Genomic DNA, 27,672 nt, shown 5'->3' on the forward strand with positions numbered 1-27,672 from the left:
ATGGTAACATTAACTGAAGCTCGCGTAGATACTATATATAGAATATAGAATCTGTTACAATGTGAAGGACAAAAAGGTTACCATCGTTGTCTCAGCTGCAATTCAGGTTTCAAATACAAGAAAGAAATGTGACGTTCTAATTTCGTAAAAAAAATAGTAATTAAAATTGTTGGAATATGACATTTATAAAAAAAATTTAAGGATTTTTTTTCTAACATTTATAATAATTATAGTATGCTGAAATACCAGTATTATTTATTTTCCTTGTCAGGTGCAGCAATTTCTTTAAAAAAGAGAAATAAGAAAAAGCTAAATGTGAGAGTTCACACACATCACACACTAGTATTGTCACCACTGCATAACCTTCTGTTGCGCTTTTCTTCCTTCCTTCGTTTCCAATCCACAAAACTGAACTTGAACGATGAAAACTGAACTTAATTCTCGTCTTCTTCTAAAACCCTAAACCCCAATTCTTCATCATCAAACCTAAAACAACAACCCTCACAAGTGTTACAATGGCCGTGCTTGCCCTTACTAACCCAAGTTCTATTCGCCACAATGCATTCTCTTATTCTTCTTCTTCCTCTTTCGCTCTCAGAACAAGAACGTGCGTCACCGCACCCCCGCGACGCCGTTTCGCGTCCGTGAGGTGCTGCTCCTTCTCGACACTCGAGAGCGCGAAGATTAAGGTTGTCGGCGTCGGGGGCGGCGGGAACAATGCCGTTAACCGCATGATTGGTTGCGGATTGCACGTGCGTTTTTCGTTTCCCCTTTTTGTATTTACTAATACTTTTGTTTAAAATCTCACTTGATGTCTTTTAATGGGTCATTTTTGTTTAATTTATGAAACTATGAACAATGTGAGATTGTATGATATCTTTTGGTGGGTTTGTTAAGAAACCCATTTGGTGTATCTGTTAATTCGTCATTTTTATATATTTTGTTAGTGTTTTTGAACACTGAAATTGTCGATAACTATGTTGTTTTTTAATGGAATATGTTTCTTGGTTTTTACTTTGGGTAAGATGTATTTTGGGTTTCTAAAGATTTAGGCGAAACTGTTTTAAGAGCCTATCTTTTTTTGGTACTTCTATCGGTGAGGTCAAAAGTACCGAGTCAGATGAAACTCATCAAATTTAGAATACGAGGGTCACTGCTTTTAAAATGTAGAGACAAACTAATTTTAACCGAATCTTGACGGTATGATGGCCAAGATAGTGTAGATTTTTTCATTAAAGTACTGTTTATGCTTTTGCTAATGCTGTATTCTTGTACAATTCTTGTTTTTTTTTAATCAGGGTGTAGAATTTTATGCTATAAATACCGATGCTCAGGCACTGTTGCATTCTGCGGCCGAGAACCCTATCAAAATTGGAGAGCTTCTGACTAGGGGATTAGGTCAGACACTTGTATGTGTTCTGCTATGGTGTGATTTGATTTGTATGCCTTTGTGGTTTGGTTTCCATATTTCAATGTTTCCTTTGATTCGAGTTGCTTGATAGAGATGCAGGTACTGGGGGAAATCCACTTTTGGGGGAACAAGCTGCTGAGGAATCTAAAGATGCTATTGCTAGTGCTCTTCAAGGATCTGATTTAGTGTTCGTAACTGCTGGCATGGGTGGGGGAACTGGGTCTGGTGCCGCACCAGTAGTGGCCCGAATAGCAAAAGAGGCAGGTTACTTGACTGTAGGTGTTGTTACTTATCCCTTCAGTTTTGAAGGACGCAAAAGATCATTGCAGGCAGGTGTCATTTCTTTCGTTATTTGAGAATATGATTAGGTCATGGGTTATAACTGATAATCATCTTAGTTATGGTTGAACTGTGATAATTTACTTTGAAAATTGATTGATGTTATATTGTATTGTCTTGATCCGACGATACTTATAGAAGTTAAAATTCCGGTTTTATCCTTTCAGGCACTGGAAGCCATTGAAAAGCTGCAGAAAAATGTGGATACTCTTATAGTGATTCCAAATGACCGCCTCCTTGACATGGCTGATGAGCAGACCCCTCTTCAGGATGCTTTCCGTCTGGCAGATGATGTTCTGAGGCAAGGAGTGCAGGGAATATCAGACATCATAACAGTGAGTTGATTAACAATTTTAGAAGACTTTCTATCTGGAAGCGGTACCATGGAAAGCATTAGTTGTTCATTCTAGGATGGTAGATTGAGAAGAGTAAGAGGGTACATTACAGGCTTCAATCATTTTCCATATCCTTTCTCCCAACTCATTGGAGTGTTTGCCCCACTGTCATAATTAAACAATTATATATTGCAAAGTACATTTTGATGTCGGTTTACGAGGATGATATTCCTACTGTCTTTTTACAGATACCTGGGCTTGTAAATGTGGATTTTGCTGATGTAAAAGCTGTGATGAAAGACTCTGGAACTGCAATGCTTGGTGTGGGTGTTTCCTCCAGTAAAAACCGTGCCGAAGAAGCTGCAGAGCAGGCTACTTTGGCTCCCTTAATCGGCTCTTCTATTCAGTCAGCTACTGGAGTGGTGTATAATATTACTGGAGGAAAAGACATAACTCTGCAGGAAGTAAACAGAGTGTCTCAGGTACTTCATTGGCAGAAGGAACATAGTTTTTGATCATATGAATATGTTTTAGGCATTTGTTTGGTTTTCTCAAAACTTCATAATTGTTGTAGGTGGTGACAAGTTTAGCTGACCCTTCTGCCAATATCATATTCGGTGCCGTTGTTGATGATCGCTACAATGGGGAGATTCATGTGACTATCATTGCAACTGGCTTCTCGCAGTCCTTCCAAAAGACACTACTAACAGATCCAAGGGCAGCAAAGTTGCTTGACAGAGTGCCTGAGGGCCAAGAAAGCAAGGCAGCTTCCTCTCCTCTCAAATCCTCAAACTATCCAACAGTTGGATCTAGAGCATCCCCACGAAAGCTCTTCTTTTAGTTACATAGTTCTTTCACACTTTTTTTTTGGTTGTAGTTAATATCTTTGCTTATCTTGAAGATTAATTGAGATGTCATTCTGGTGCTGGTGTCTTTCAAATGTGGAGCTTGCTTTTACGAACTTCTTTTCTTCAAAATGTTGGCTATTTTCATGATTCGTTAGTCAGACTCTTGGTAACAAACAGCTTGTTTGTAGCTCACTCAAACAGCATTTTTGTCAAAGGAATGAATATATAAACTTTACTATGATATTCTCGTGTATTTAGTGTACACCATAACCAACAAGAGTTTTATGCAGTGATTAATATCAACTTTATGACTAATATGGATTCAATCCTAAGGTGAAATTTTTAAGAGGATTCTTAGTATGTTTGAATGGAAATTTTTTAAATGGTAATTATTTCTGAAAAGAATTTGAAGTATCTTATAATAAAACATGTTCGAATAGAAAATTTCAACAGGAATTTATATTTTCTTATTCTTTTCTCTTTTGTATCAATGTTTTTTTTTTTCAAATTTTCCTTTTGTCTTAGACTTAGATCATTGATGCTCTGAGTTTAGACTTCGTCCACGGATAGGATGGTGTTGGTTTTATATCATTTTCTTTTTGTTTATGTAAGCTTCAATTTCTTTACGAAATGATATGGTTAATATTAAACAGAATCCTTTTGATTGATGTATATTATTTTTAATTGATGTTAGTCAAGATTATTTTATGACTAATATTGATAAGAACATATGTTAATGATGTTTATATACTAATTTTAGTAAGAATTTTCTTTATAACTATTGGATTATATATTTTATCAATATCACTGAGCCTTTTTATCAATATCATTGAAACCATTTTTATCAATGTATAATCCATGTCAATAAAAGTTAATTTTCTAATTGATATTGTTAAGAGCATTATATATCTCTTAAAGTAGAATAATGTTATTTCTTAATTAATGTTTGGTAATGAATATGAATTTTTTCCTGTTGAAGCTTATAGTGATTATTTTTTGTGCTGATGTCGTTATAACTTTTCTATTGACATTACAAGTTTTATCTAGTATTAAATTTACATTTCATAATAATTAAATATAAGAAATTAAAATTATCTGATTGAAATTAAATAATTTAAAATACAAAACAATTCAAATTTAATGTATTTTAGTTTTTCTAAAATTTGAATTCACATAATGTTAATATTATAATACCCCAATGTTTAAATACCTAAATATTGTTTTTATGGTATATACTTTTTCATCAATGATTAAATTAATAGTCAATTGTTTCGTTGAGCTTGGGCTAAACTTTTTAAGTAGTTGTAAACTTTATATCTTAAAATTGGATTACCTTCTGAGAATCTTTTGGATTTTGAAAAACTTATTCCCAAAAGAATGGAAGGTAATACAAGATATTAATGGAGGTGAAAAGGAACACCCTTTCGATATTTTATTATGAAATTGTTTAATACCGATTAAATGGAAAAATTACATAGGAATTATATGGTTAATTAAATTACTTCTAACTATTTTTGTAAAGACATACGAAAGCAAGTTTTTCAGCAAAAAAAAAAAGAAAAAAACGAGCATAGTCCAATGCTCTTAGTATAGTAGGCCGTGTTTGGGGCCTAGGTGGGCTGAAGCCCAATTCATTCTGAAGCAGAAAATCGACGACGCATCACACACTATATGCGAAGGTGATCGAATCACAGCACGGTGAGATCTATTGCTTGATAGAGTTCAGAGGTAACATAACAAACTATCATTATTCAATTGTGTTTTCTCTTTTCCTATTTTCACTTTCTTTCATTTTCCACCATTTTCTCGGCATCCAAACGCCCCCAAATAGTAGGGTTCAATTCGCCTTCGCTCCAAAATCAATCAATCCATCAATTAATTCACATTTTATTTCACTCTCTTTTTCAATTCGCGGTAGGAATTTGTTTTCTCTGCTCGGGATCTGGAAAGGGAACGACTCGACATGGGTTTCCTGGTGACGACGCTGATCTTCGCAGTGATCGGAATCATCGCGAGCCTCTGCACCAGAATTTGCTGCAACAGAGGACCTTCTACCAATCTGTACGCTCCTTTTCCCTTTCTCTCTCCATTCTGTTTTAAGTTCTCAATGTATCGATTGCGGTATCCTAGCAATCTCGAGAGTGGTTTGCGTTCGAGGAATTGGGAGGTTCTTCACTCAATTGGACTTTATAGTACGACGTGTCTCTGAATTGGATTTCGTGATTTGGTTACGTTGTGTGAGTGGATCATCTCATCGTTAGTTTTCGTTTAGTTGTTGTAGTGCAATCAGTGGGATTTTGATCTGATGAATTTATGAATTGGTTGGGGAAATGTGTTTTACCGCTTTCTGTTGTTGTGAATCCTGCTGCTGCTTTAAATACTTGCGAAGATTTCGGGAAATGAACTTAGATTAAGGTTGTCTTCCACAAAATTAAATAAATGTCTTTATACTCAGACATGACATACGGTTTTGTGGTTGTTGTTGTTGACTTTATAGTAAGGCGTTACTGATTCACTTGGGAAGGATGAGTTGGCAAGTATTTTGAAAAAAAAAAAGTATTCCTGGATGTTAAATTGATTCTAGGGAATTTCTTTGCATGTAAAGAAGTCAAGAGTATGACTGTGTGTTTGCTGTCTTGGTAATGACAGTGCTTGATACTTGTTCAACACCTTATAAACTGTTATCGTTCTTATTCTTGTTTGTTTTTCTGTTCAAAGCTTCATTGAACATCAATACAATCTTTTAACCCTTTCACCATCAGTTGCTTTAGAAAAGTGAGAACGTGAAAAGAGACACGCTTAGTACTTGACAACTTGATATGGTTATCAACTATTCATTGCAACCTTTTGTGTTTTATAAATGCTACATATTCAGATTTATTTGGCGACTTGAGCTTGCTCTGAAGAATTTATACAGACTCACATGCATTCCCACACTGACAAATCTAATGAATATTCATTGTGGCACTATTTTCCGTTGCTGTTCTGTGTAATGTGTGAATTGTTCTTATCTACCTGTGTCTAATCTCTTCTTATTCTGTTGCAGATTTCACCTAACTTTGGTAATTACTGCAACAATTTGCTGCTGGATGATGTAAGTATTGTTTGATGGGCATGTTTTTATTTTACATTAAGTTAAACATTGAACTAGAGTGTGTAGAATTTTTGTGCACCAATATCTTTATTTCCCCTGGCAAGGAATTCATTGATTAGAATAGGAAAAAAAACTATGTCTTTTACCCGACGTAGATGACTCCAATCAGGCTGCCATTTATTGATTAGACCATGATACCGGCGTACTGCATGTGAATTTTGGTCTTTAATGTCTAAATACCAGAGTGGAATAGCATCCTTCCTATGAAGAATAGTAATTGAAGCAGAGTTACCGAATTCTGTGATAGTAGGATAATTTTAATTGATTGTACCTGATCGTATATAAGCATGGATGCCTTTATTCTATTTTAAAAGGCCATTAGTTTTATTAGTGAAAAAGGAGCCTGCCATGCCACACAGATGTGATTATCGTAACTTAAAATGTCTCCAACTGGTAATAGGCTGCCAAGTTTCTCTTTTTCGTTGGTATATACTCATCGCCATTCTTATATTTGCACATCTTAAATGTGTGATTTGACAAGAGGAAACTGTAAATATTTTGTGTACTTATTTATTTATATTTCTGTTCCTCATTTTCTGATAAAATATGATGAACACGAGTAGCTGTATGTTTGAAAAGAGTTTGTTTTGTTTATATTTTTTGGGGAGTTGGGGTATGACTTTTTGTTCACAGCTCATTCCCAAGTTTTCTATCTTCTCATATTATTGAATCCTATCTTGATTGATCTTTCAGTGAGCTATTTTCTGTTTGTGTTTGGTTCAGTTGTAATTATAGCTTATAAATACCAAATCATGTGTTCTTTGTCATAGGCTCAACCTTGGTCTTTTCTCTGTTCTTTTAGGTGGGCGATTGTATATCTGGCACAGATGAAACCACTCATTGTACCTATACTGAGTGAGGGCGAATGAGTCTCTAAACAGATGTAGCTCCTTGTAAGTTAGAGAACATGGATCACAAATTGGCTGCCGCATAGAATTTGATTTTGGTTATCATGAGTTGTTCAGTATTTTTTTCAGAGTGAACTGGACTGTATGTATTTCTTGTCTGATAATGGCATTTCTGTTGCTACCTGACATTAGTCATATTACGAATGTTGTATTTATCACCCATTCTGTTATTCATTTTAGATATCCGTGGATAATGGTATCAAATATGTATTTCGGTGAAAAATAAGTTGATGAAAGGAAAGTTTGTTTTGTCTAAGATTCAAAAATTTCTTATGTCATGTTTTGGCACTTCTCATGTACTATTCACTCTGGTCACCTACCAGATGACTGAAACGTTAATTAAATACTGACAATCGATACTAATTTAATAGTTTTAGTACTTGTTAGTACGCCTACAACAGCTGGGCAACATTTCGTTTCACACATTTTATTTCATTTTGATTTTTTTTATTGATTCATTTTTAAGTACACTTGTAGAGAAGTGACTGAGAAAATTTGAATTGATTTTACTTATTTAGGTGAACTTTTTCAACTCAACCAAACGGGGCAGATATATGTTTGGTAACTAAATGAAAAAAAGTGAGCTATGTTGATGAATGTTAGAAATTTATAAGGAAAGACAAATTGTATAGGTTTGTTTATATATGAAAAAGAAAAGAAGAAAATCGTATCATAATTCTTTTTTGGATAAAAATGTGAATAGTATAGCAATGGTCACCCGATTGTCTTATGTTGAAAACATTCATTTTAATTCGAAATATAAGTTATTGTATCTAACATTTCAAAAATCTTAACTTATAATCCTAATTTTATAAATAATCTTTTTATACTAAGAACTGAAGAATGAATGTTATATTACTACAAAAATATTAAAAAACGATAAATAAGAATTAAACTAAAAACTTTTAGAAATTAAAATAATAATAATAAACTGTGCCCCAGAAAAGTAAAATAACATTAATTTTTTTAAATACCTAAATCTTTTTAGAAAATAAAACTCTATTGTATCCCTTCATTGACGTAGGTTAGGTAGGCTTTTTTTGATATAAGAAGAGTATTTGAGGAAGCGTAAAAATAATGGATTAGAGTTTTAAGAAAGGAGAAATTGGTCTTGCTTGTTTTAAGAAAAGAAAACTGAAAGTGAAAAAATTAAAAAAAAAGTTTGTAAATGATTAGATAGGTGTGATAAATAAATAAAATATTTTAATAAATTAAATTAAAATATCACAATTTTATTGTATAAAATGAAACTAATTAGTATAATTTATGTTAAAATCAAATGTTGGTTATTATGTAAAATAATTTTTTTTTGTAATTGATGACTTGATTTTAAATAAAAACATGACTACTACAAATCAAGTTAAAATAAATTATGAGTAATTTGATTAAATAAAACAAAATAGTGATTGTTTGAAGTTCATTTAAATTAAAATGTGAATAATTTGTTAAAGATATATTTCAATTGATCAAACTAAATAAAATTAAATTGTTAATAAGGAAAATGATAATTTAGTTAATTAAAATGTAGAGTTATTAGTTAAAACAATACTTGAATATAAATATGCATGATTAATTGAATCAAATGTTTTAATTAATATATTTAATGTTAAGTGGAATGTTAATTTTGGATTTCCATAAAATCAATTGCTATCTAAATTGTAATATTTGTAAAAGTATACATAACGAGATTATAAATATAGAAAATGTTAAGAAAAAATATACAAAATTGATGTAACCGAATGTATACGAACATGAGATCGAAAAACATACTTAAATTACAATAATCGAAATAAAATAAATAAATAAAAATAATGATATCATCTATTTGAAAGAGTCCTGAAAGGTGTCAAATCTTTCTTCCAAACGGTTAATTCTTTCAGTGACCCTATCAAAACCTGTGGTGACAGTTAAATTCAAATTAGCTAATCCTTCTTGCAGATGTTGAATACCTCCCCAAATTTGTGAAAGCATTTGAGCATCATGCTGGATCGGAGGTTGTGGTCTACTGTCTTCAACACGGTGGTCAGGTACTGATGCTTCTTCATGCTCAATATCTTCTTCAGGTTGTTGTTCATCATCCTCATTAGCCCCACCATGGTGCCATACACCATTAACATTAACAATATTTAATTTTTTCAAGGATTTTGTACCAAAGTAGTGTGTCCAACCTAGTACGGTAGATGAATCGATAGTTAAATCGACGCCATAATAACCCATGATCTGAGTAATCAAAATACCATATGGAAGAGGCATCTTATTGTCCTTACATTTCATCATATGTTGCATTATGTGATGAGGCCAATTAATCAAAATGTTATTTTTCATGGCCCATAACATAAAAGTGTCTTCATGCATTATTTTTGCAAAGTTGGTAGCCCGAGGACTCAAGATATGCACCAATGCATAATGCAGAAGTCTGTCATTAACATTCATGGCACCTACAGTCTTTGCATTTTGACCCTGCAACTCTGGTCTGATCATGTCACTGAATGCCATATCACGGTTGTATGGTAGGTCATCAGGTATGGTAGGAAATGAGAGTTTTTGACCTTGATACTTCAGATGAGCTATAGTCAACCAATCAGCAGGTTTCATTTCAATTTTTGTCTTATTAACCTCAGTATAGAGGTGACCATTTTCTACTCTTAGATTGGAATAAAATACCCTTATGAGATCTTCAAAGTATGGACATTCCATACATACAAATTCCTCCAAACCTTGAAATTGAAGATGATGGTGAAAGTACAAACCTGATTGTGCAAAGAAAGGAAAATTCATTATCTTTGGTGTTAGGATTTTCCTCTTGTAAAATGCCTTCCCATACTGAATCATATGATCATGCTCGCCAAAAAACCGTGTTTGATTTAAAACTTCTTCGATTGAGGGTAGCCTTCTAGTAGGAAGTGCAGGTTCAATGGCCAAAGCTTTTTCTCTCCTTTGGTTTCCACTTCTCTGTCTTTTAGTTGATAAAGATGAAGTCATTACTACAACACTTTAAGCAAATGAAAATATAAGTCAATTTACATTTAATGATAATAACAATAATTTAAATGAAGTTACTATAGGAAATGATAAAAAAGTGAAATAAAATTCATTATATGCCATGTAAAATTAAGTGTCACAAGTACTTCAAATATTACAGTACTGTACATCTAGACAGAAGAAAAGACATTATTTTAGTGTATATGCAGTTCAAGATTCAGAACTATGAGGAGTTGTAGTGGAAATTGAGTTTTTATAAGCATTCAGTGCCATCCTGAGTGTTACATCCATCATCCAAATATGAAATATCTCTTTCTTATCCCGTATGTGAAAAAACTTTATCAGATATGCCCATCTTACATAAACCATAAATGGTGAATATTATTCTACATAATTCTATTTAACTAATCAATTTATAACTTTTAGAAGATTAAAAACTCAATATTTTATAATTAATATGATTTTTTATGCTAAACCTCGAATTCTTTTAAATTCCTAATAAAGTTCATTAAAATTCTATAAATTTAACTTTGGTAAAATAAAAATCTTTTCAAATTAGAAGTTATAAATACCTTTTTCTATATTTAAACATATTCAACCTACATTTTTAAGTATATGAAATTATAACTTTTAACTAAATAATTACTCACACTCAATAAACCCTAAAATAAACCAAAAGCTTAAATTAAACCTATAACACACAAACCTAAATTAAATTCCATAATACATAAATTAAATCCCATAGCACACACAAACTATGCTAAACTTTATTAGTTACCTCTTGAAGATCTAAAACCTAAACAGAGTGAAGGTGAACCACCACGATCCGCAGAGCACCGACACGAGCTGACCGGAGCAGACCACCAACGACAACAGCACACCACCACGACCAGCCACCACGGCCAGCCACCCCACCAATGCACTAAATTCACACAACCACCTCACCAACCAAGCACCACCAGCAGCAGCGCAAACCACCAAGGACACCACCACCACCACGACGGGATCTCCAATGCTCCACCTACAATAAAACACATTCAAAAACACAAACAAAAACAGTGACACGAACACAACCCATAAGCCCTAGTATTTATTCTCCTTCCCTGAAACGTACCCTAGAATCGATTACATAACAAGGAGAATCTATTCTCCATTCAGTTCAGTGGCCACGGGAATCGATTCTCTGCAATCCATAACCGGTCGTCTTCGCTGAAGAATCTATTCTCAAAGGTCACCGGCGCCGAGAATCGATTCTCGAGAATCGGTTCTCTCGTCCCCTGAAACAAAATAAAGTAAGTTATGGATTTATAGTTCCGACAAGGAAAAAGATTCTTTAACACATAAAATGGTAAAAGTGTAAAATAGGAATAAAAATAAAGGTTAACTTTTGTATTTATATAAAAAAAAAAAGTAAAAGATAATTTAAAAATTTGATGGATGTCAAAATTATAGTTACCCTTCTCACAATAGCAAAGCTACTACACTGGACAAAGCCACTCTTGCACAGAAATTGCATATTTATTGAAGCAATCGATTTCAGAACTTTGTTTCGTATTAAAATAATTTGATTATCGTTAATAACAATGAGAATTACATTACGTCAATAATTAGAGAAGAACCTTAATCCTTGTGTTCCTAAATATTTTTAATTTTCTGGGTAAGATGGGTCTCGCTTAACTTACAATAACGATTAACAGCATTGATTAGTTGATTGAATAAATTGAAGTGAAGAGCAGGATCATCTCATCATGAAAAGTCAAAAAGTGATGGCATCGAATGCAACAGTTAATTCAGAAAGTGATGTGAACTCTGCTCCGTCTCCCACCGTATGCCTTCTTCTCTCCGCCGCTAACTCCGCTTGTGGTGCTTTCGCTGGCTCCCTTTTCGGCTACGGTTCTCTCTCTAATTTGGACCTTCAAGTCATTTAAACTTGTGAATGTATATAATATTTAGAGAAATAAACTTTCTAACTCAATTTTCTGCTTAATTCAATGATAGGTTATTTCATATATCTATGCTATCTTGGTTAGAGTTAAATAGTTGGTGAATGTTTGTATCCATGATCAAGGATGTTTTCTATGGGTCTGTTTCAGGTGCTGGATTGATCAAGAAGAAAGGCTTTAAAGGATCCTTTATTGAAGCAGGGTCTAATGCTAAGGTATTCCACACATCAATGTTGTTAATTTTTCTGTCTGGCTTTTTACTCTATGAACTTAATAGTTATTTGAACGGCTGTTTTCTTTTTCTTCTCTTCGATAGACATTTGCAATTTTATCTGGAGTTGATAGTTTGGCTGTCTGCATCTTGGGAAGACTTCGAGGAAAGGATGATGGTATAAAATATTTATCCTATTTCGGAAAAAATTCTAAATGAGTAAGTTAGAGGTTAGTTCAAAACTGATAAATTAGATAGTTGGAGGAAAAGTGTTTGTTAAAATGACATAAAAGAACATGATGACAGGAATTATGATATGATAGTATTCAAATGCCACACGAAAGAGTATTTCGAAAAATATCAACAGAATATGTTCCTTCACCCAAGAGGTCTAATTTGGTGAAAAAAACTTTTAATTCTGTCAAATACAATATAAGCTTACTTCAAAATCCTTGCCAGTACAATGTTCTTCACTGATAATGTGATTGCTTTCACATCTGCAGCTATTAATGCGGGGCTAGCTGGATGTTGTGCTGGTCTTGCTACAAGTTTTCCTGGTATCCTTTTTTCTAATAATCGATGAATTGTCAACATTTACTTGAAAATTGTATTAACTTGATTGGTCCATGCACCAATTGAAATTAAGGATAAAAGCTCAGACTAATCTCTGCCTACTTTGATTGCATATATCTCAATAAAACAATATACTTGCTTCACTTTTTTTTACATTGAAAAGTATGTTTGTATCTCAAACACTAATCCAAACGCACCTTTCATTTCCTCAAACATGAACTCTCTGGATAAACATGATGTTCAAGTCAAACAGTGCGACGATTATGTCTTCAATTGGTGACTGGGGAATTTTTTAAGGTTTATTAACAGAGTTTAGTTTCTATCAGTGTTTTTAGATTGTTAACATATTAGAAATCATGTTAGATCTAACTCATGAGGTTAGTAAAAGACATATTATGTACGGTGATTTTTTATAATCTAACACTATGTGTACTATTACTTTTCTTAATATATTGAGTGCCAAATAAAATCACTTTTTTCTTGTAATAGTCTCTCAGTGTGTGTATGTATTATTGCTACACCATATCTTTTTTTGTTATTAAAACTCGTCCTCACGATTCTTCAGATACACCCCTATCACTTCTACAGAACTGCCTTACTTTGGGGGTTCTTTCTTTTATCGTTGAAGGGTTAACCAAGCAGAGATCAGCACTTGCATACCCCAAGTCCAAGAAAACTGTACACAACAAAGAATGACTCCTACATCTCATAAAGGGTATATTGTTTTTTTTTCTTTTGCACCATTAAGATAAGGTTAAGGTGTATAGAATATGCACCTTTCTTTTGGCTTCATTGTAGCTTTATGGACACTTTTAGATATAGGGGTGAGGTACATTGCAACAAGGGAATGGCTTGTTTCAAATATGGCATCCTGAGCTTGTCTCCAGGTGCTGAAATGATTTGAATTAGAAAGCAATGCCCTTTATTTTTTCTTTTCAAAGAAAAGGTTTTGCCCATGATCTGCAGCAGAACTTGGTAGCAACACTTTCTTGATATATATTAATAATGATTTGAGCCTGTTTATTGCGCATCTTAAAATACATTCTCTTCCATAACACATTGCTGATCGTATTGTCATTTTTAGTATGAGACACTCATCTTTAGTTCACATATTCTTTTATACTGTTTTAAAGTGAAAAGGACGCGTCAAGAGTAGCAAGTTGTAGAAACTATACATGTCTCCTTCGTCGAAAGTAATCCTGTTCTAATTGGGTAGAACAAGCATTAACGGCAAAACTAAACCATTTAATGCAACTTCATGTCTATAATAACTTAAGATATCTGATTTAGTTACAATAGTCTTATATCAGTAGATTCACACTCAAGAAATCATCTTATATCAGAAAGGTATATTGCAAGCTGCTATAAAACTAACTGTTTCCTATTTTTACTAGTAAATTTCATGGTAAACCTGTAGTGATAAACAGGTTATAACATGGTTCTGTCATATTACTTAACAATGACACCTAATCACAACTGCAGAAAAAAACAAAATTCTGTTGTACATCGTTTTATCATTATTACTAGTATTTTTACCACAAGCTTATTTTCGAATGCACAAGATTATTTTCGAGTACGACAATTAGAAATATTAAAAAAGAATAAAATAGACATTGTATTTTAAGTTTGAATGACAAATACAATGCAGTTTTAAATAACTGTCATCCGTATATACAATGCAATTTTAAATAACTATATCATAAGTATATACAATGCGGTTCTGAATAACTCTATCTTCAGTAGCATAGATGCATCTCTATCGAATAGTAGAGAAAAATCGTTGAATCTGTTTCATCCATGACTCAAACTTTTATTTCATACCTGAATAGAGACATAATCAGAAAGAGCAGCCTAATGTAATCAAAATAGCATATAACATTACATTTAAAAAGGCAGGGCAAAGATAGTCGAGGTCGTCTAGAATGTGTTTGTTTTGATTTAGCCAACACAACAAAAGTAGATTCCTTAAAAAAAACACTACGAATACAAGAATTATTTTATCAAAAATGATAGGATAACTAATATCATACCGTCCTACAATCTTATAACCCTTCTATGGTGTTTCGAGGTCTCAGTTCAAGAAACTCAACCCCAATGCTGTATTCAATGCTGTGTTTAGATGATTCAGATAATTGAGTTAGAATTTGTTCTAAGGCCTCTTCAGAGTTGATGTTATAAATTATCTTGGTAATTCTAAAGATGGACCTTATCTATATAAAACATATAAAAAGATATTTAATTTAATAATAATAAATGTAAAGTGATGATAAATTCCGAAATAAAGAAATTATGAATGACGAAAATAAATAATGGACAAACTATGTAGCTTGACAGACCTTGACTTTGCAAAATTGTATACTAATAGCCATATGCTAATTTTAAGCAGCTCCAAGAAATGCATTTAGTTGATCAACAACATAGTTATCAAATAGAGTGCATTCTATTCGAACCCTAAGAAACATGGTTTACACAAATTGAATAAATATGGTTTAAACAAATTGAATAAGATATAAAATTAATAAATTTTAGGAACTGAACATTCAATTTACCCATAAGCTTCTACTGAGATGAGATTCAACTTGGTCATTTTTTCATTTTTTTTTTCCAGCTCCCTCTCAGTTCCAACTCGGGTGAGATGAGATTCAACTTGGTCATTTTTCCAATTTTTTCCAACTTCCTCTCAGTTCCAACTTGGGTAAGCACTCCCATGACATCTGGATATATCAATAACTACATTAAAATTTGAAGTTGAAGTTTTGTTAGAAGATTGGAACTATCAGACTTGAACATACCTACTAAATACTCGGTGTCAAACCCACAGGAGTAGACAAAGAGATGTATTTGGGGTTTGTTTTGGGAATTAATTCACCATCAACTAAAACAACCTTTATTCCGAATTGGAAATTAATCTTGTAAGAATGGTTCTATAAGACCCAGCATTTGATGCAACACTGAAGGATTGAATAGAGGAAACCTTGTTCTCAGAAATTTGAGATTGGAATTTGTAAATAAGTAATCTTTCTAATCGAGGGATGGATTCTCACACCCTGCATTCAGGATTTTAAATATGGTAAGTTGTTATAGAATTAATTATATAAATGAACCAAGAGTGTGGTGGATTATATTATCTGAATGTCCTGTAACACTAACTCCATTGAAAATGGAGATCTCTGTTTAGTAAACTCTGAGACAAACCACAACCTGATAACCCGGTCTATGATGTTCCAATTCTCTTTCTCAGCGAGATCTTGGCTATAGACTGAAGTAGTTTCTGCAAATTGGACATGGTGAGCTCAAGTGTTTTAGTCCCAAAGAACCCTAAACCATAAGAGACATACATATAACGGAAAATACATATAATGGAATAATGGGAAATAGAACATAAAGAGGCAAAGATAACCACATGCGTTTTGAAATTGAAAGATAAAGTGAGCATACAACCCTAATTTTAAAATGGATAGGGCATCAGGTTACAAATTTGCACAAAATCTATCTAAAAAACGAACTACAAAATGCATCCCATGAGTATTGACCTGCAGTGATTGCAACATTAGGCAAACCTGCAATGTAAATCGTGAAGTCCAGAGAGAGCATTAATTTCCAAAATGGTGCAAAATGAAATTAAGAGATTAAAAGTGGGTAAGACGAATTGTGGAAGAAGAATCCAGAGACAGTATTCGAAATTGGTGCAAAATCAATGAAAAAGATTAAAGAAAATTATTCGTTGGCTATCTGCATTGCCAACAAGAAATGGAAAACCTTAGTTGCTTACATTGCAATAATACTGAAATTAAAGCTTAGCCTACAACTCAATGCACTTTTTCATCACACTTGTCTACTTACTGAATAAGACACATGAAAATCAAAAACAGAAGAATTCTGATTGTGTGATGTTAATTTATTGAATATTTAAAGAATTATCGCGGAGCAAAATCAGCATGTCATCATTGATTCATGTTGTAGCTATTTTTTTTATAATTAGTGTTGATTTTCATTTTTTTTTATGAAGCTAATTATTATAAAACATGATGGGTATGTGGTATAAAATTGATTGAAATTAGCAATTGATAATATTTGCGTTTACAATATGGTAGATTATGCATTAGGCAACAATGATTATGTTTTCAAACTATGTTCTTAATATTTACGTTTTTAACTATAATAATATTAAATTATTGCAAAATATATTAAAATAAAAAAAATCATTTTTGTTTCTTTTATATAATTTTCACTCTATTTTTTTATGGAAAATGATACTTTAACAACAACATTTGACAACATTTTGACATGTGACACGTGTCAAAATGTGAGTGATACACGTGAAAAATGAGTTTTTAATATGAGAATGACGTGGCAATGAAAATTGGGGCAAGTTTCAAATTTTGGATTCATTTTCTCATTTTCAGAGTTGTAATCTTAAGAACATTTGAAAGAGAATCTCTGAGCGCGAAAACTAGAGAGAGAGACTCGTCTTCCCTCTACCCAACCACCACTGATGCTGGAGTACGTGCCGTCGCAGTGCCGTCGCAGTGCCGTCGTTCGTACACGAAACCTAGACGGTCTCGTCTTCCCTCCACCCAGCCACCCATTGCTGTCGGAGTGCCGCTGAGCGTAGGCAAAACCTAGACGATGTCGTCTTCCCTCCACCCAGCCACCTAGTGCCGTCGTTCGTACGCGAAACCTACGCTTCCTCCCACCCACCCATTGTCGCTGGAGTGCCGCCAGAGTGTCGTCGGAGGAGGAAAAAGAGGCATTTTCGCGATTGTTCCTCCCACCCACACATCTTGCTTCGTTGTGTTCCCATCGAGAGCCGTTGTGTTTTTTAAAGGTTGGTTTATTTGTATTGAGAGAAATGAATCTATAATAGATGTATGATCTTGATTATGTAGGATATGCTCCTTATTACTATAAATATGATATGAACAATGGTGTGCATAAGTATTGTGTTGGATGGCGGTGGAAGGTTATGAATCTCTAGGTTGGTGTTGGTGTTGGTCGGACTGTCGCCATTGAAGGCAACGTTTGTAGGCACCAAACTTTAGGTGTTTTGAAAACAACGTACTTGGATACCGTCATCAGAGGTGCTTTATGAAGGTTGCCTCCTTTGTTTTGGATAATTCATGTTTTTGTGTTTGATTGGCTTAGTTTGTTTAAATTTGTTTGGGCATTTTATGGGTTTGTTGTGTTATTTGGTGGTATGGTTTAGTGTGGCATGAAGTTGTCTAGAACATATAGTGGTTGATGTGGTTTTTGTGAGGAAAGTATGAAATTTTTTGGTTTGTAAGAGTGAACTAGATGATTGACCAAATAAATACCTTGTAAGTCTAAGTTTGGAAAGAATATAAGGCTTGTATGCAAATCTGTACTATATGTTTTCTTTAAACTCTTGGATGATGTTTTGAAATTGGTGAAATTCTGTTCCTTACTGATAAATGATAAGTTTGAGATTAAAATCTCTTCTAAATGTCATAAGACCGTGAGTAAATGATAAGAATGGGGTCCTACACCATTTGATATTGCATAACTTTAGAAATGTTTGGTGATATGGGCCATGGTATTATTGGTCTACTTAATACAACTTGCCTTATGGTGTTTGGCCATACTTTCAGTGGAAATTTTCTCAAGCTACTGTCCAGCTCCTTATTTCAATTTAGTGTGTAAAACCAAAATAAAGGCACAATTCAAATTTAAAATTTCCTTGAGTCTAGAAATTTTGAAAAATTAACCATAATTAGCTTAATGCTTTAAAATTTATGAATTTATAGTCATTAGAGAGATCTTTGAGTCTACTGTCCAACCCAAAAATAATTAACTCATTTGGAGTTATGTGGAGAGAGTTATAAGCAAATCAATCAGCAAAGGTCATAGCTGAAAATACAGAAAAACATGATTAAAATGCTGATCTTAAAATTTTTACTGCAGCTAACTCTGTGATCTAAAAGTTACAAGTCTAGTGTCCAAAGAAAGATCTTTGAGTCTAGATTCCAACGAAGCAAGAATCATCTCATTTGGAATTCTGTGAAGAGAGTAATGAGTAAAGGTCATAGCTGAAAATACTGAAAAACGTAATTATAATGCCAATCTTAAAATTTGTACTGCAGTTGACTCTATTGTCTAAAATTTACGAGTATGGTGTCCAAAGAAATATCTTTGAGTCTAGATTCCACAAAAACAATAATAATCTCATTTGGAATTCTTTGGAAAGAGTAATGAGTAAAATAGTGAGTAAAGGTCATAGCTGAAAATACTTAAAAACGTAATTAAAATGTCAATCTTAAAATTTGTACTGCAGTGGACTCTATTGTCTAAAAGTTACGAGTCTGGTGTCCAAAGAAAGATCTTTGAGTCTGGAATCCAATAAAACAAGAATCAATTCATTCGGAGTTCTTTAAAGAGAGTTACGAGTAAAACACTGAACAAAGGTCAGGGTTGAGATCAAATTGACTTGAGATTAGGCTCTTTGAAATTAGGTTTCTTGCTTTACACAGATCATCTTTGCTTCCTTTCTGGCTGCGTTCTGACAGAAAGATAAAATTGCTTGAAAGCTTAATCAATGATGATTTGCTTGAAACTGGTAAATCTTCACATGATGAAGTTGAGGATAAAAATGCCCTTGTCTCTGAAGAATTGGGGGACCAACTGATATGTTAAATAATATTATTTTGTTGTTGGACTTTGTTTGTTGTAGATTTGATTGTGGAGTAATTGTTTTGAAAATTATGGAGTTGTGGGATGACATCGAGAAATACGAAGGCAACACAATGCCCAGTTACACAACTGTAAGTTGTAAAAAATTTCATGTTCTGGAGCTTTGATAGAAATGGTGCATTTTTGTCTTTGCAGGAGGAACTACAACAGGTTAGGAAGAAGCATGTTTGTGATTGGATTTTGGATGTGGACAATGTGCGGAGGGCTGAAGTGTTGCAATATTTAGGCATTGTGTAGATGTTGTTGAATAGGGATTTTTGCAATGTCATTGATGATTTGTTTACAACTTTTTCAATATGTATTGATGATGACTGAATGTACATATTTGTTGTTAAAAATGTTCAAAGAAAAGTAGTGATTACATTTATTGTTAATGAAATTTGAAGAGCATAATGATTAATGTTTTAAATGTTTGCACTGTAGTCCCCACTAAATTTGGATGTGATTATTTATGAAATGTTGTTGTACAAGGTTCTATGTAGAAAAAATGATGAAAATAAATTGGGTTAAGTGTCAATGACTGCGTCAACATGAGTTGGATGTCCATTAAGTTTGAAGAAAAAACCTTTGCCTGAAATAATAATTGGTTCCACATCACTTTTTAGTTGAAAAAATGATGTGAAATAAATTAGTCACTCCAAAATAAGTGTCATATTCATAGTTGACCTACCTGTGCAAAACCTTTGCTTGAAGTATCCACTTATTTTGCCTTTGCTACCATTGTTGTTTCTACACCATGAGTTTTACTAAGGCTTAATTACCTACTTAGTCCCCATGTTTAGAGGTAATTTGCTGTTTAGTACCCGGTTTTAAAAATGTAGGCATTTGATACCTATGTTTTGAAATTTGTATCAATTGAATCCTACCCACTTAACGCCGTTATAAATCTAACGTTTTTCTGACTGTGTATGTGATTTGTGGACGAGCGTTTGCTTCGTTGGACGAGCGTCCTCTTCTGCCTGACTGGGCGTTCGCTTCGCTGGACGAGCAATTGATAACGCTCGCCCTGTGGACGCAAGTACGTTCAGTGGACGCTCGTCCAGCGAAGCGAACGCCCAGTCAGGCAGAAGAGGACGCTCGTCCAGCGAAGCGAACGCCCAGTCAGGCAGAAGAGGACACTCGTCCAGCGAAGCGAACGCCCAGTCAGGCAGAAGAGGACGCTCGTCCAGCGAAGCGAACGCCCAGTCAGGCAGAAGAGGACGCTCGTCCAGCGAAGCGAACGCCAGTCAGGCAGAAGAGGACGCTCGTCCAGCGAAGCGTACGCCCAGTCAGGCAGAAGAGGACGCTCGTCCAACGAAGCGAACGCTCGTCCATAACCGCTCGTCCACAAATCACATACACAGTCAGAAATACGTTAGATTTATAACGGCGTTAAGTGGGTAGGATTCAATTGATACAAATTTCAAAACATAGGTATCAAATGCCTACATTTTTAAAACCGGGTACTAAACAACAAATTACCTCCGAACATGGGGACTAAGTAGGTAATTAAGCCTTTTACTAAATATGGTTCCTTGGCCATGAAATTGTATATGAATGACATAATAGTTGGTTCAACATCACTTTTTAGTTGAAAAAATGATGTGAAATAAATTAGTCACTCCAAAATGAGTGTCACACTAGTAAAAAAATGGCGTTTAACCTCGCCCAATAGGCTTTGGTTTAGGAGAAACCGAAGCCTATCAGAAAGCGGTGGTAATTTCGTAGTTTTGACGAACTTATATGTCTCGGTTCAAGGGGAACCGAAGCATATAGCCCATATTACTTCGGTTCAAAATCCAACCGATGCCTAATACTTTGCAAAAACCTAACCTACCCCTCTACAAAATTGTCTTTTGGCATCTATTGCCTCGGTTCTGCGCAGAACCGAAGTATATATCCTATTACCTCAGTTAAAGGTAGAACCGAAGCCTAATAATCTATCAAAATCTCACCTTTTTCCTTGTCACCTGACCTACTCTGTCACCTGACCTGTTTTGCCTACAACATCGGTTGTTGTAGCACCGGTGTGGAAAGGTGTTTATGCCTCGGTTGGAATAGAATCGAGGCGTATAAGGTGAAGAAAATTACAAAAGATACCTTGCCAGATTCAAAAGTTTTTACCCTCATTCTCCTCTTCATCGCATACTCTCTTCTTCTTTGTCTCGCCCTCCATTTTCTTTTGCTTCGTCTCGCGCTCTCTTTCTACTGTTCATTTTCTCTCTTCGCAAAAACGCCACTGTCATCTCCGAGATTATCCTGTTCCGGCAATACTAAACACAGAAACTTCTCAGTTCGTGCCTCCTCTTCTGGGGATTCTGGTTTGTTCTCTCTGCTTTCGGAAGACACCTTTTTGCAAATATCTTCTCCTTTTTGTTTTTTCTTTTCTGGGTTTTTGTTCAGTTCCACAACAATCTCTCTGATTCTCTTAATTTTTTAGTTGTGACTTTGCTTGATTACAGTGCTGGCAATGTTCGGAGTGTCAGGAATGCAATCAGATTCCTCGGGTTTGAAATCAAAGATGTGACCTTTTTGCATCATAACATAATGAGATTTTTTTAATTGTTTGTTAGTGAGAAGTTTTGAATCTTAAGTATTTTTTTTACTTGTACAAACCCCGCAAGATATTTTGAATGCAAGTCGGTTGTTTTTCCTGGGGTTGGAGCATTTGTTGCCGCCATGGAGGTGTTGAGAAAAACTGGGTATTCATTTATTTTAATTTGTTTATCTTTTAAGTGTGGATATGCTTATTGTGAGATATTTCTACTAGGTTATAGTGGTGGGGTATTAAAGGATATCACAGGACAATACTAGGGTTGATCTTTATTCTCTTTTTCTTAATTAAAATTTACAATGTGCACTGAAAAGGGGTTGAATCAAGACTAGTATTAATACACCATATTGGAGTTTAGGACTAATGTATACTTATAGAAGAGTGTTGGTTAAAATTTTGGGGATGTTAAGCTGGAAGGCATATGTTTTTGTTGTTTTAGACTTTTGCTATAATGATTACAATAAACACATTTTGTATGTCTGATGTACCTTTTTGAATTGCATAATGTCTTTTTGTTTTGGTGAATTTTTCGATTCAGATTTTAAATTGTCATGTATATATTTGAAGTTCTTGTGAAGCAATTTTTAATTTTTTTTTAAGAAAAAAGGATCCTACTGCCTCGGTTCAAAGGGAACCGAGGCATAAAGTCTTACAAAAAAATAAATAAAAAATCCTACTACTTCGGTTAACTTTGAACCGAGGCAAAATCCTATCATTTTATGCCTCGCTTGAATATGCCTCGGTTCAGGAACCACTGCCTATGGACGAAAATAACCATTGTCGTTTCCCCTTACTGCACTAATGTCATATCATAGTTGACCTACCTGTGCAAAACATTTGCTTGAGGTACCCACTTATTTTGCCTTTGCTACCATTGTTGTTTCTACACCATGAGTTTTACTAAATATGGTTCCTTGGCCATGAAATTGTATATGAATGGCATAATAGTTGGTTCCACATCACTTTTAAGTTAAAAAAAGATGACAAATATAATAGTCACTCCAAAATGAGTGTTATATTCATAGTTGACCTGCTTGTGCAAAACTTTTGCCAGAAGTACCCACTTAATTTTCCTTTACTACCAATGTTGTTTCTACACTATGAATTTTACTAGATATGGTTCCTTCGTCATGGAATTGTATATGAATGGCATAATAATTGATTCCACATCACTTTAAGTTCAAAAAATGATGAGAAATAAATTAGTCACTCCAAAATGACTGTAATATTCATAGTTGACCTGCTTGTGCAAAACCTTTGCCTAAGTGTCCACTTATTTTTCCTTTGCTACCATTGTTGTTTCTGCACCATGAATTTTACTAGATATGGTTCCTTCGCCATGGAATTGTATATAATGACATAATAATTGATTCCACATCACTTTAAGTTCAAAAAATGATGAGAAATAAATTTGGCACTCCAAAATGACTGTAATATTCATAGTTGACCTGCCTGTGCAAAACTTTTGCGTGAAGTACCCACTTATTTTGCCTTTGCTACCATTGTTGTTTCTGCACCATGAATGTTACTAGATATGGTTCCTTGGCCATGAAATTGTATATGAATGGCATAATGATGAGTGCATATTTATGCCCACATTTATGTTTGAAAATTAAAATTTTGATGGGATAATTGTGTTTAAATGGTTAATTTTAAGTGAATTTGTGATGATTGGAATTATCGGGTTTCGGAGATAAAGAGACGTAAAAAGTAAGTTTTAGCGCATAAATTATTCTTGGATGTTCTAATGTTTATTTGTGCAGTTGAGAATATAAGTTTTATTGGTCCAAATGGCAATTCAAGGCCCAAAATCAGATTTTATTTGGAAAATAATATACAGATGGGCCAAACAGACAGACTTTACCCTTGCACCCCCCTAAAATCCCTACATACACACCTATTTCTGAAACAGGCCAACAACCAAGCCCAAACACTAAGCCATTTCTACTACACCTCCCTAAGTTTCCTATACACACCCCTCCTAAGCCAAATTTCACCAGATCATGCCACATGGCAATCCTCCACAAACATATCAAACCGTCCAGATGATGCCACATCAGTCATCCTTGCACTAATCAGTGAGCCAATCAGGTTTTGCCATATCACCACCCATGACACCTCAGCCCTAACAGCATCATCTTCTCCAAAGAGAAACCCTAATCCAAACCCTAGCCGCCACTGCCGTTCCGCCGTCAACGTCCGCCGCTGCCGCAACCTCCACGACCACTGTCAACGTCCGCTGCGCCGCTCCGTCACCGGACAGCTACCACCAAGGCGCGACTTTCTAGCACCATCCGCAACCTTGCCGCACCGCTCCGCCTCCGTCGCGCATCATCACCCTCACCGCCGGCCAACTTCTTTTTCTTCCTCGCCGCGCCGCTCCACCGCTAACCTCAGCGCCATCGCTCCGTCACCGGACAACCCAAAGCCACCATCACTTCGCGATCCTCGCCGCTACCATGATCGTAACCAGTCTCGCCGCCGCCGCGCATTCCTTCTGCGAAATCATCCACGCTTCTCGCGCACCACCATCGCTGGAGTCCCGATTCGTCTCCTTCGAAATCATCACGCACAACAACCACGCCAGCCGCCGAGAACCACCACCTGCACTCAGAAAAATCACACAGCAAAAACCCAGAAAACCCAATCGCGCCATCAACAAACTGTGAGATCAAGCTTCTCCATCTTTGTTTCCTTCACCGCGACAGAGAGCGTCTCTTCTTTCTCGCCATTGCCCAACCTCCATGGCAGCCATCACACGCCACCGCACCTTCCCACTCTACAATCAGACCTCCACCTACAAATCCAAAAACAGAACAGCATCAAAGACGCAAGAGCAGGGGAGGCGGCGCGGGCAGAGGCGGAGGGGGAAGCCCTTTCCCCAATTCTGAACCCTAATTTTGGGAAGTAAGGAGCCTGACACGTGTCCAGCTCCCATTGGGCGCGTCCTCCTCTGGTCAAAGTTGGTCAATAAGCCTTCTCTGGTCAAAGTCTGGTCAACTGAGGGGCTTTCTTGCAATTTCAGAAATTCAGAAAGGGGTTAAAGTGCAGATAAGAGAAGTTTCAGGGCATTTAGACAATTTTAGAAAGTTAGAAAAGTTAAAAGATAAAATTCAGTTGTTAAATTAATTTAATTAAAGAATATCAACAGAAAATATCTTCCAAATAATGTTATAATTATTCAAATCTTTTAGTTATTTGGAAGATATAATATATCAACAGAAAATATCTTATTAACAAACTATTCAAAGTCCAAGCCCAATCAAGCCTATATAAAGAGACCCAGGGACTTCACTTAAAAAAATTCACTCTCTCATACTCCTCTCACTTTTCTTTCATCTTGTATTCAACTCCATTCATGGAGAACTAAGCATCTAGGGCTATTCTGCTGTAATTCCATTATGGATTCTGAGGTTAGAGTGATTTAATGCAATTGTTTACTTTGGTTATAAATTTAAGTGTTCTCTCTCTATGTCTTTCATCTCTCTATCTTGTTAAAAGCAAAGATTTTTGCATCATAATGTGTTTGAATCTACATGCATATTAATTTTATGAGTTTTAGGGTTTCTAGGTTTAAATTGAGAATCTACTTTGATTTAATTTAGGAACTTTCATATGATTAAATGGTTTTTACTATCAATTGAGAATGTACTTTAATTGATTAGTAATAATTTCAACTATAATCAATTGAGAATTTACTTTGATTGATTAGCTTTTAATTTGGATTAGGAGATTTAAGAATAGACATGATTAAACACAATAGAATTTGATTGAGAATGTACTTTGGTTGAATTTATTGTGAATAATCTAGAAAGGTTTTGCATTTGATTGAGAATTTACTTTGGTTAAATGCATGATCGCCTTCAAATTAATTAAGAATGTACTTTAATTAATTTGAAACTTAAACAATAATCAATTGAACAATTATCCGTGAATAACCGATGATGAATCTATCTTGGAAAAGCAGTGGAATTAGCCTATTTAATCATAACTGTTTTTAAGTTTATTATTTGTTCTTTAAACATTCTCCAAACATCATTTTTATTCATAAGCATTGCATAACATAAGAGTCAGATATTCAAAAGCAATTTCGTGTTCGTTGGGAGACGACTCAGGGTTACTTTAGTCCTATCTACCTTCTTATACTACTTGGCAATACTGAAGTTGCCTTGAAAAGTAGTACTAATTTGATAGCTTCAACGACAGCTTATCACATAATAATTGGTTCCACAACACTTTTAAGTTCAAAAAATGATGAGAAATAAATTAGGCACTCCAAAATGACTGTAATATTCATAGTTGACCTGTCTGTGCAAAACCTTTGCCTGAAGTACCCATTTATTTTGCCTTTGCTACCAATGTTGTTTCTGCACCATGAATTTTACTAGATATGGTTCTTTCGCCTTGAAATTGTATATGAATGGCACAATAATTGATTCAACATCACTTTACGTTCCAAAAATGATGAGAAATAAATTAGGCACTCCAAAATGACTGTAATATTCATAGTTGACATGCCTATGCAAAACCTTTGCCTGAAGTACCCACTTTTTTTGCCTTTGCTACCATTGTTGTTTATGCACCATGAATTTTACTAGATATGGTTCCTTGACCATGGAATTGTATATGAATGGCATAATAATTGGCTCCACAACACTTTTAAGTTAAAAAAAATGATGAGAAATAAATTAGGCACTCCAAAATGAGTGTCATCTTCCTAGTTGACTTGCATGTGAAAAACCTTTGCCTGAATTAACCACTTATTTTGTCTTTACTATCATTGGATTTCGTTATACTTTTCCTTCCATAATTTAAGGATTAACTCCAATACTTTAAATAATTTTGTCATCAGAAATAATAATTGTGTTCCATTAATGTGACATTATAATTTAATATTACATTAAAATATTGAAGGACTTAACAACGATACTAAATAAAGAAAATTTTCATTGATATAAGAAGTTTGTATTTAGACATTAGTCTTTCTTTACTTCTTAACTTGGAACAATGGATGAGTTACAATGTTTAGAAAGACAATGTTGGCATGAGGGATTGACAAGCTTCCTTAGTATGTCCTCTATATTGTTGTCTTCAATGGAGTTTTGTGGAATGACCAATATGGACGAAGTTTTTATTCGGTTTGTTGGCGTTGCATACAAGCCTTCTAGAAATATATTGAGCTCAATTGTTTCAAATGAAGCACGTCCGATGGATCCAATTGGGAATGCAGGAAGGTAAGGTGGATGAAAATGATGTTCAACGTAAACAATGTCCCATAAGACCAAACAAAGCACAATTGTATTTTGTGGTGAACAATTCAATTACATGGACTTAAAATTGATTGGCATCAATGATGGTTTTAAATACACTAGTGGAATATGGGGATAAGAAGTCGGGCATTACGTCTCAATTCCACGAAAACCGAAGTATATGCAAACACGATGGCAAATTTGCAATTTTAGCCAACATATAGGCATCGGTTCGTCTGGAACCGAAGAATAAAGGCTAAATTACCTCGGTTAAAGTGAAAAACCGATGCCTATGGTTTTGCAATTTCCCGCCTCAATTGAAATTTTGTTGTCAACATTCTGAAATGGGGTTTAGGCATCAGTTATTTTCAGGAACCGAAGCAGAATGCTCTGCACCTTTCACCTGCCACCCTGCCACTCTGCCTGTTTCGCCTGTAATTTTCCACGTGGACCTGGTGATGCTTTTAGGCATCGGTTT

The 27,672-nt window shown here is 34.7% G+C and overlaps 4 protein-coding genes and 1 pseudogene across 9 annotated transcripts; 3 read left to right on the forward strand and 2 right to left on the reverse strand.

Moving 5' to 3' along the window:
* The first annotated feature begins 304 nt into the window (after positions 1-304).
* On the forward strand, positions 305-3,174 carry LOC108341770 (cell division protein FtsZ homolog 1, chloroplastic). Its single transcript, XM_017579418.2, has 6 exons — positions 305-752; positions 1,299-1,398; positions 1,511-1,740; positions 1,918-2,085; positions 2,334-2,567; positions 2,660-3,174. Exons 1-6 carry the CDS (start codon positions 516-518, stop codon positions 2,924-2,926), a joined length of 1,236 nt encoding a protein of 411 aa, XP_017434907.1. The 5' UTR covers positions 305-515; the 3' UTR covers positions 2,927-3,174.
* Positions 3,175-4,571: 1,397 nt separating this feature from the next.
* LOC108341868 (V-type proton ATPase subunit e1) lies at positions 4,572-7,251 on the forward strand. Of its 3 annotated transcripts, none has more exons than XM_017579532.2 (4): positions 4,572-4,661; positions 4,852-4,994; positions 5,980-6,027; positions 6,890-7,251. In XM_017579532.2, exons 2-4 carry the CDS (start codon positions 4,897-4,899, stop codon positions 6,954-6,956), a joined length of 213 nt encoding a protein of 70 aa, XP_017435021.1. In that variant the 5' UTR covers positions 4,572-4,661; positions 4,852-4,896; the 3' UTR covers positions 6,957-7,251. The 3 variants fall into 3 exon arrangements, with proteins under 3 accessions (XP_017435021.1, XP_052735612.1, XP_017435020.1); XM_052879652.1 differs by lacking the exon at positions 4,572-4,661 and adding an exon at positions 4,674-4,763; XM_017579531.2 differs by lacking the exon at positions 4,572-4,661 and having other exon boundaries at positions 4,676-4,994.
* A 1,421-nt stretch (positions 7,252-8,672) lies between these two features.
* On the reverse strand, positions 8,673-11,257 carry LOC108343552 (uncharacterized). 4 transcript variants are annotated; one of them, XM_052879374.1, is made up of 4 exons: positions 11,092-11,256; positions 10,756-10,998; positions 9,746-9,987; positions 8,673-9,163 (listed from the first exon to the last, which is right to left on the reverse strand). In XM_052879374.1, exons 3-4 carry the CDS (start codon positions 9,975-9,977, stop codon positions 8,817-8,819), a joined length of 579 nt encoding a protein of 192 aa, XP_052735334.1. In that variant the 5' UTR covers positions 9,978-9,987; positions 10,756-10,998; positions 11,092-11,256; the 3' UTR covers positions 8,673-8,816. The 4 variants fall into 4 exon arrangements, with proteins under 4 accessions (XP_052735334.1, XP_017437392.1, XP_017437391.1 ...); XM_017581903.2 differs by having other exon boundaries at positions 9,263-9,987; XM_017581902.2 differs by having other exon boundaries at positions 8,673-9,987; positions 11,092-11,257.
* Positions 11,206-13,727, forward strand: LOC108343553 (mitochondrial import inner membrane translocase subunit TIM22-3). The gene is made up of 6 exons (XM_017581905.2): positions 11,206-11,269; positions 11,714-11,870; positions 12,071-12,135; positions 12,237-12,309; positions 12,635-12,688; positions 13,270-13,727. Exons 2-6 carry the CDS (start codon positions 11,726-11,728, stop codon positions 13,398-13,400), a joined length of 468 nt encoding a protein of 155 aa, XP_017437394.1. The 5' UTR covers positions 11,206-11,269; positions 11,714-11,725; the 3' UTR covers positions 13,401-13,727.
* Positions 13,728-14,311: 584 nt separating this feature from the next.
* LOC108341359 (uncharacterized) lies at positions 14,312-16,469 on the reverse strand (annotated as a pseudogene).
* Positions 16,470-27,672: the final 11,203 nt, after the last annotated feature.

Source organism: Vigna angularis, chromosome 6 (assembly GCF_016808095.1).
Source record: "Vigna angularis cultivar LongXiaoDou No.4 chromosome 6, ASM1680809v1, whole genome shotgun sequence".
NCBI classification, from domain to species: Eukaryota; Viridiplantae; Streptophyta; class Magnoliopsida; order Fabales; family Fabaceae; genus Vigna; species Vigna angularis.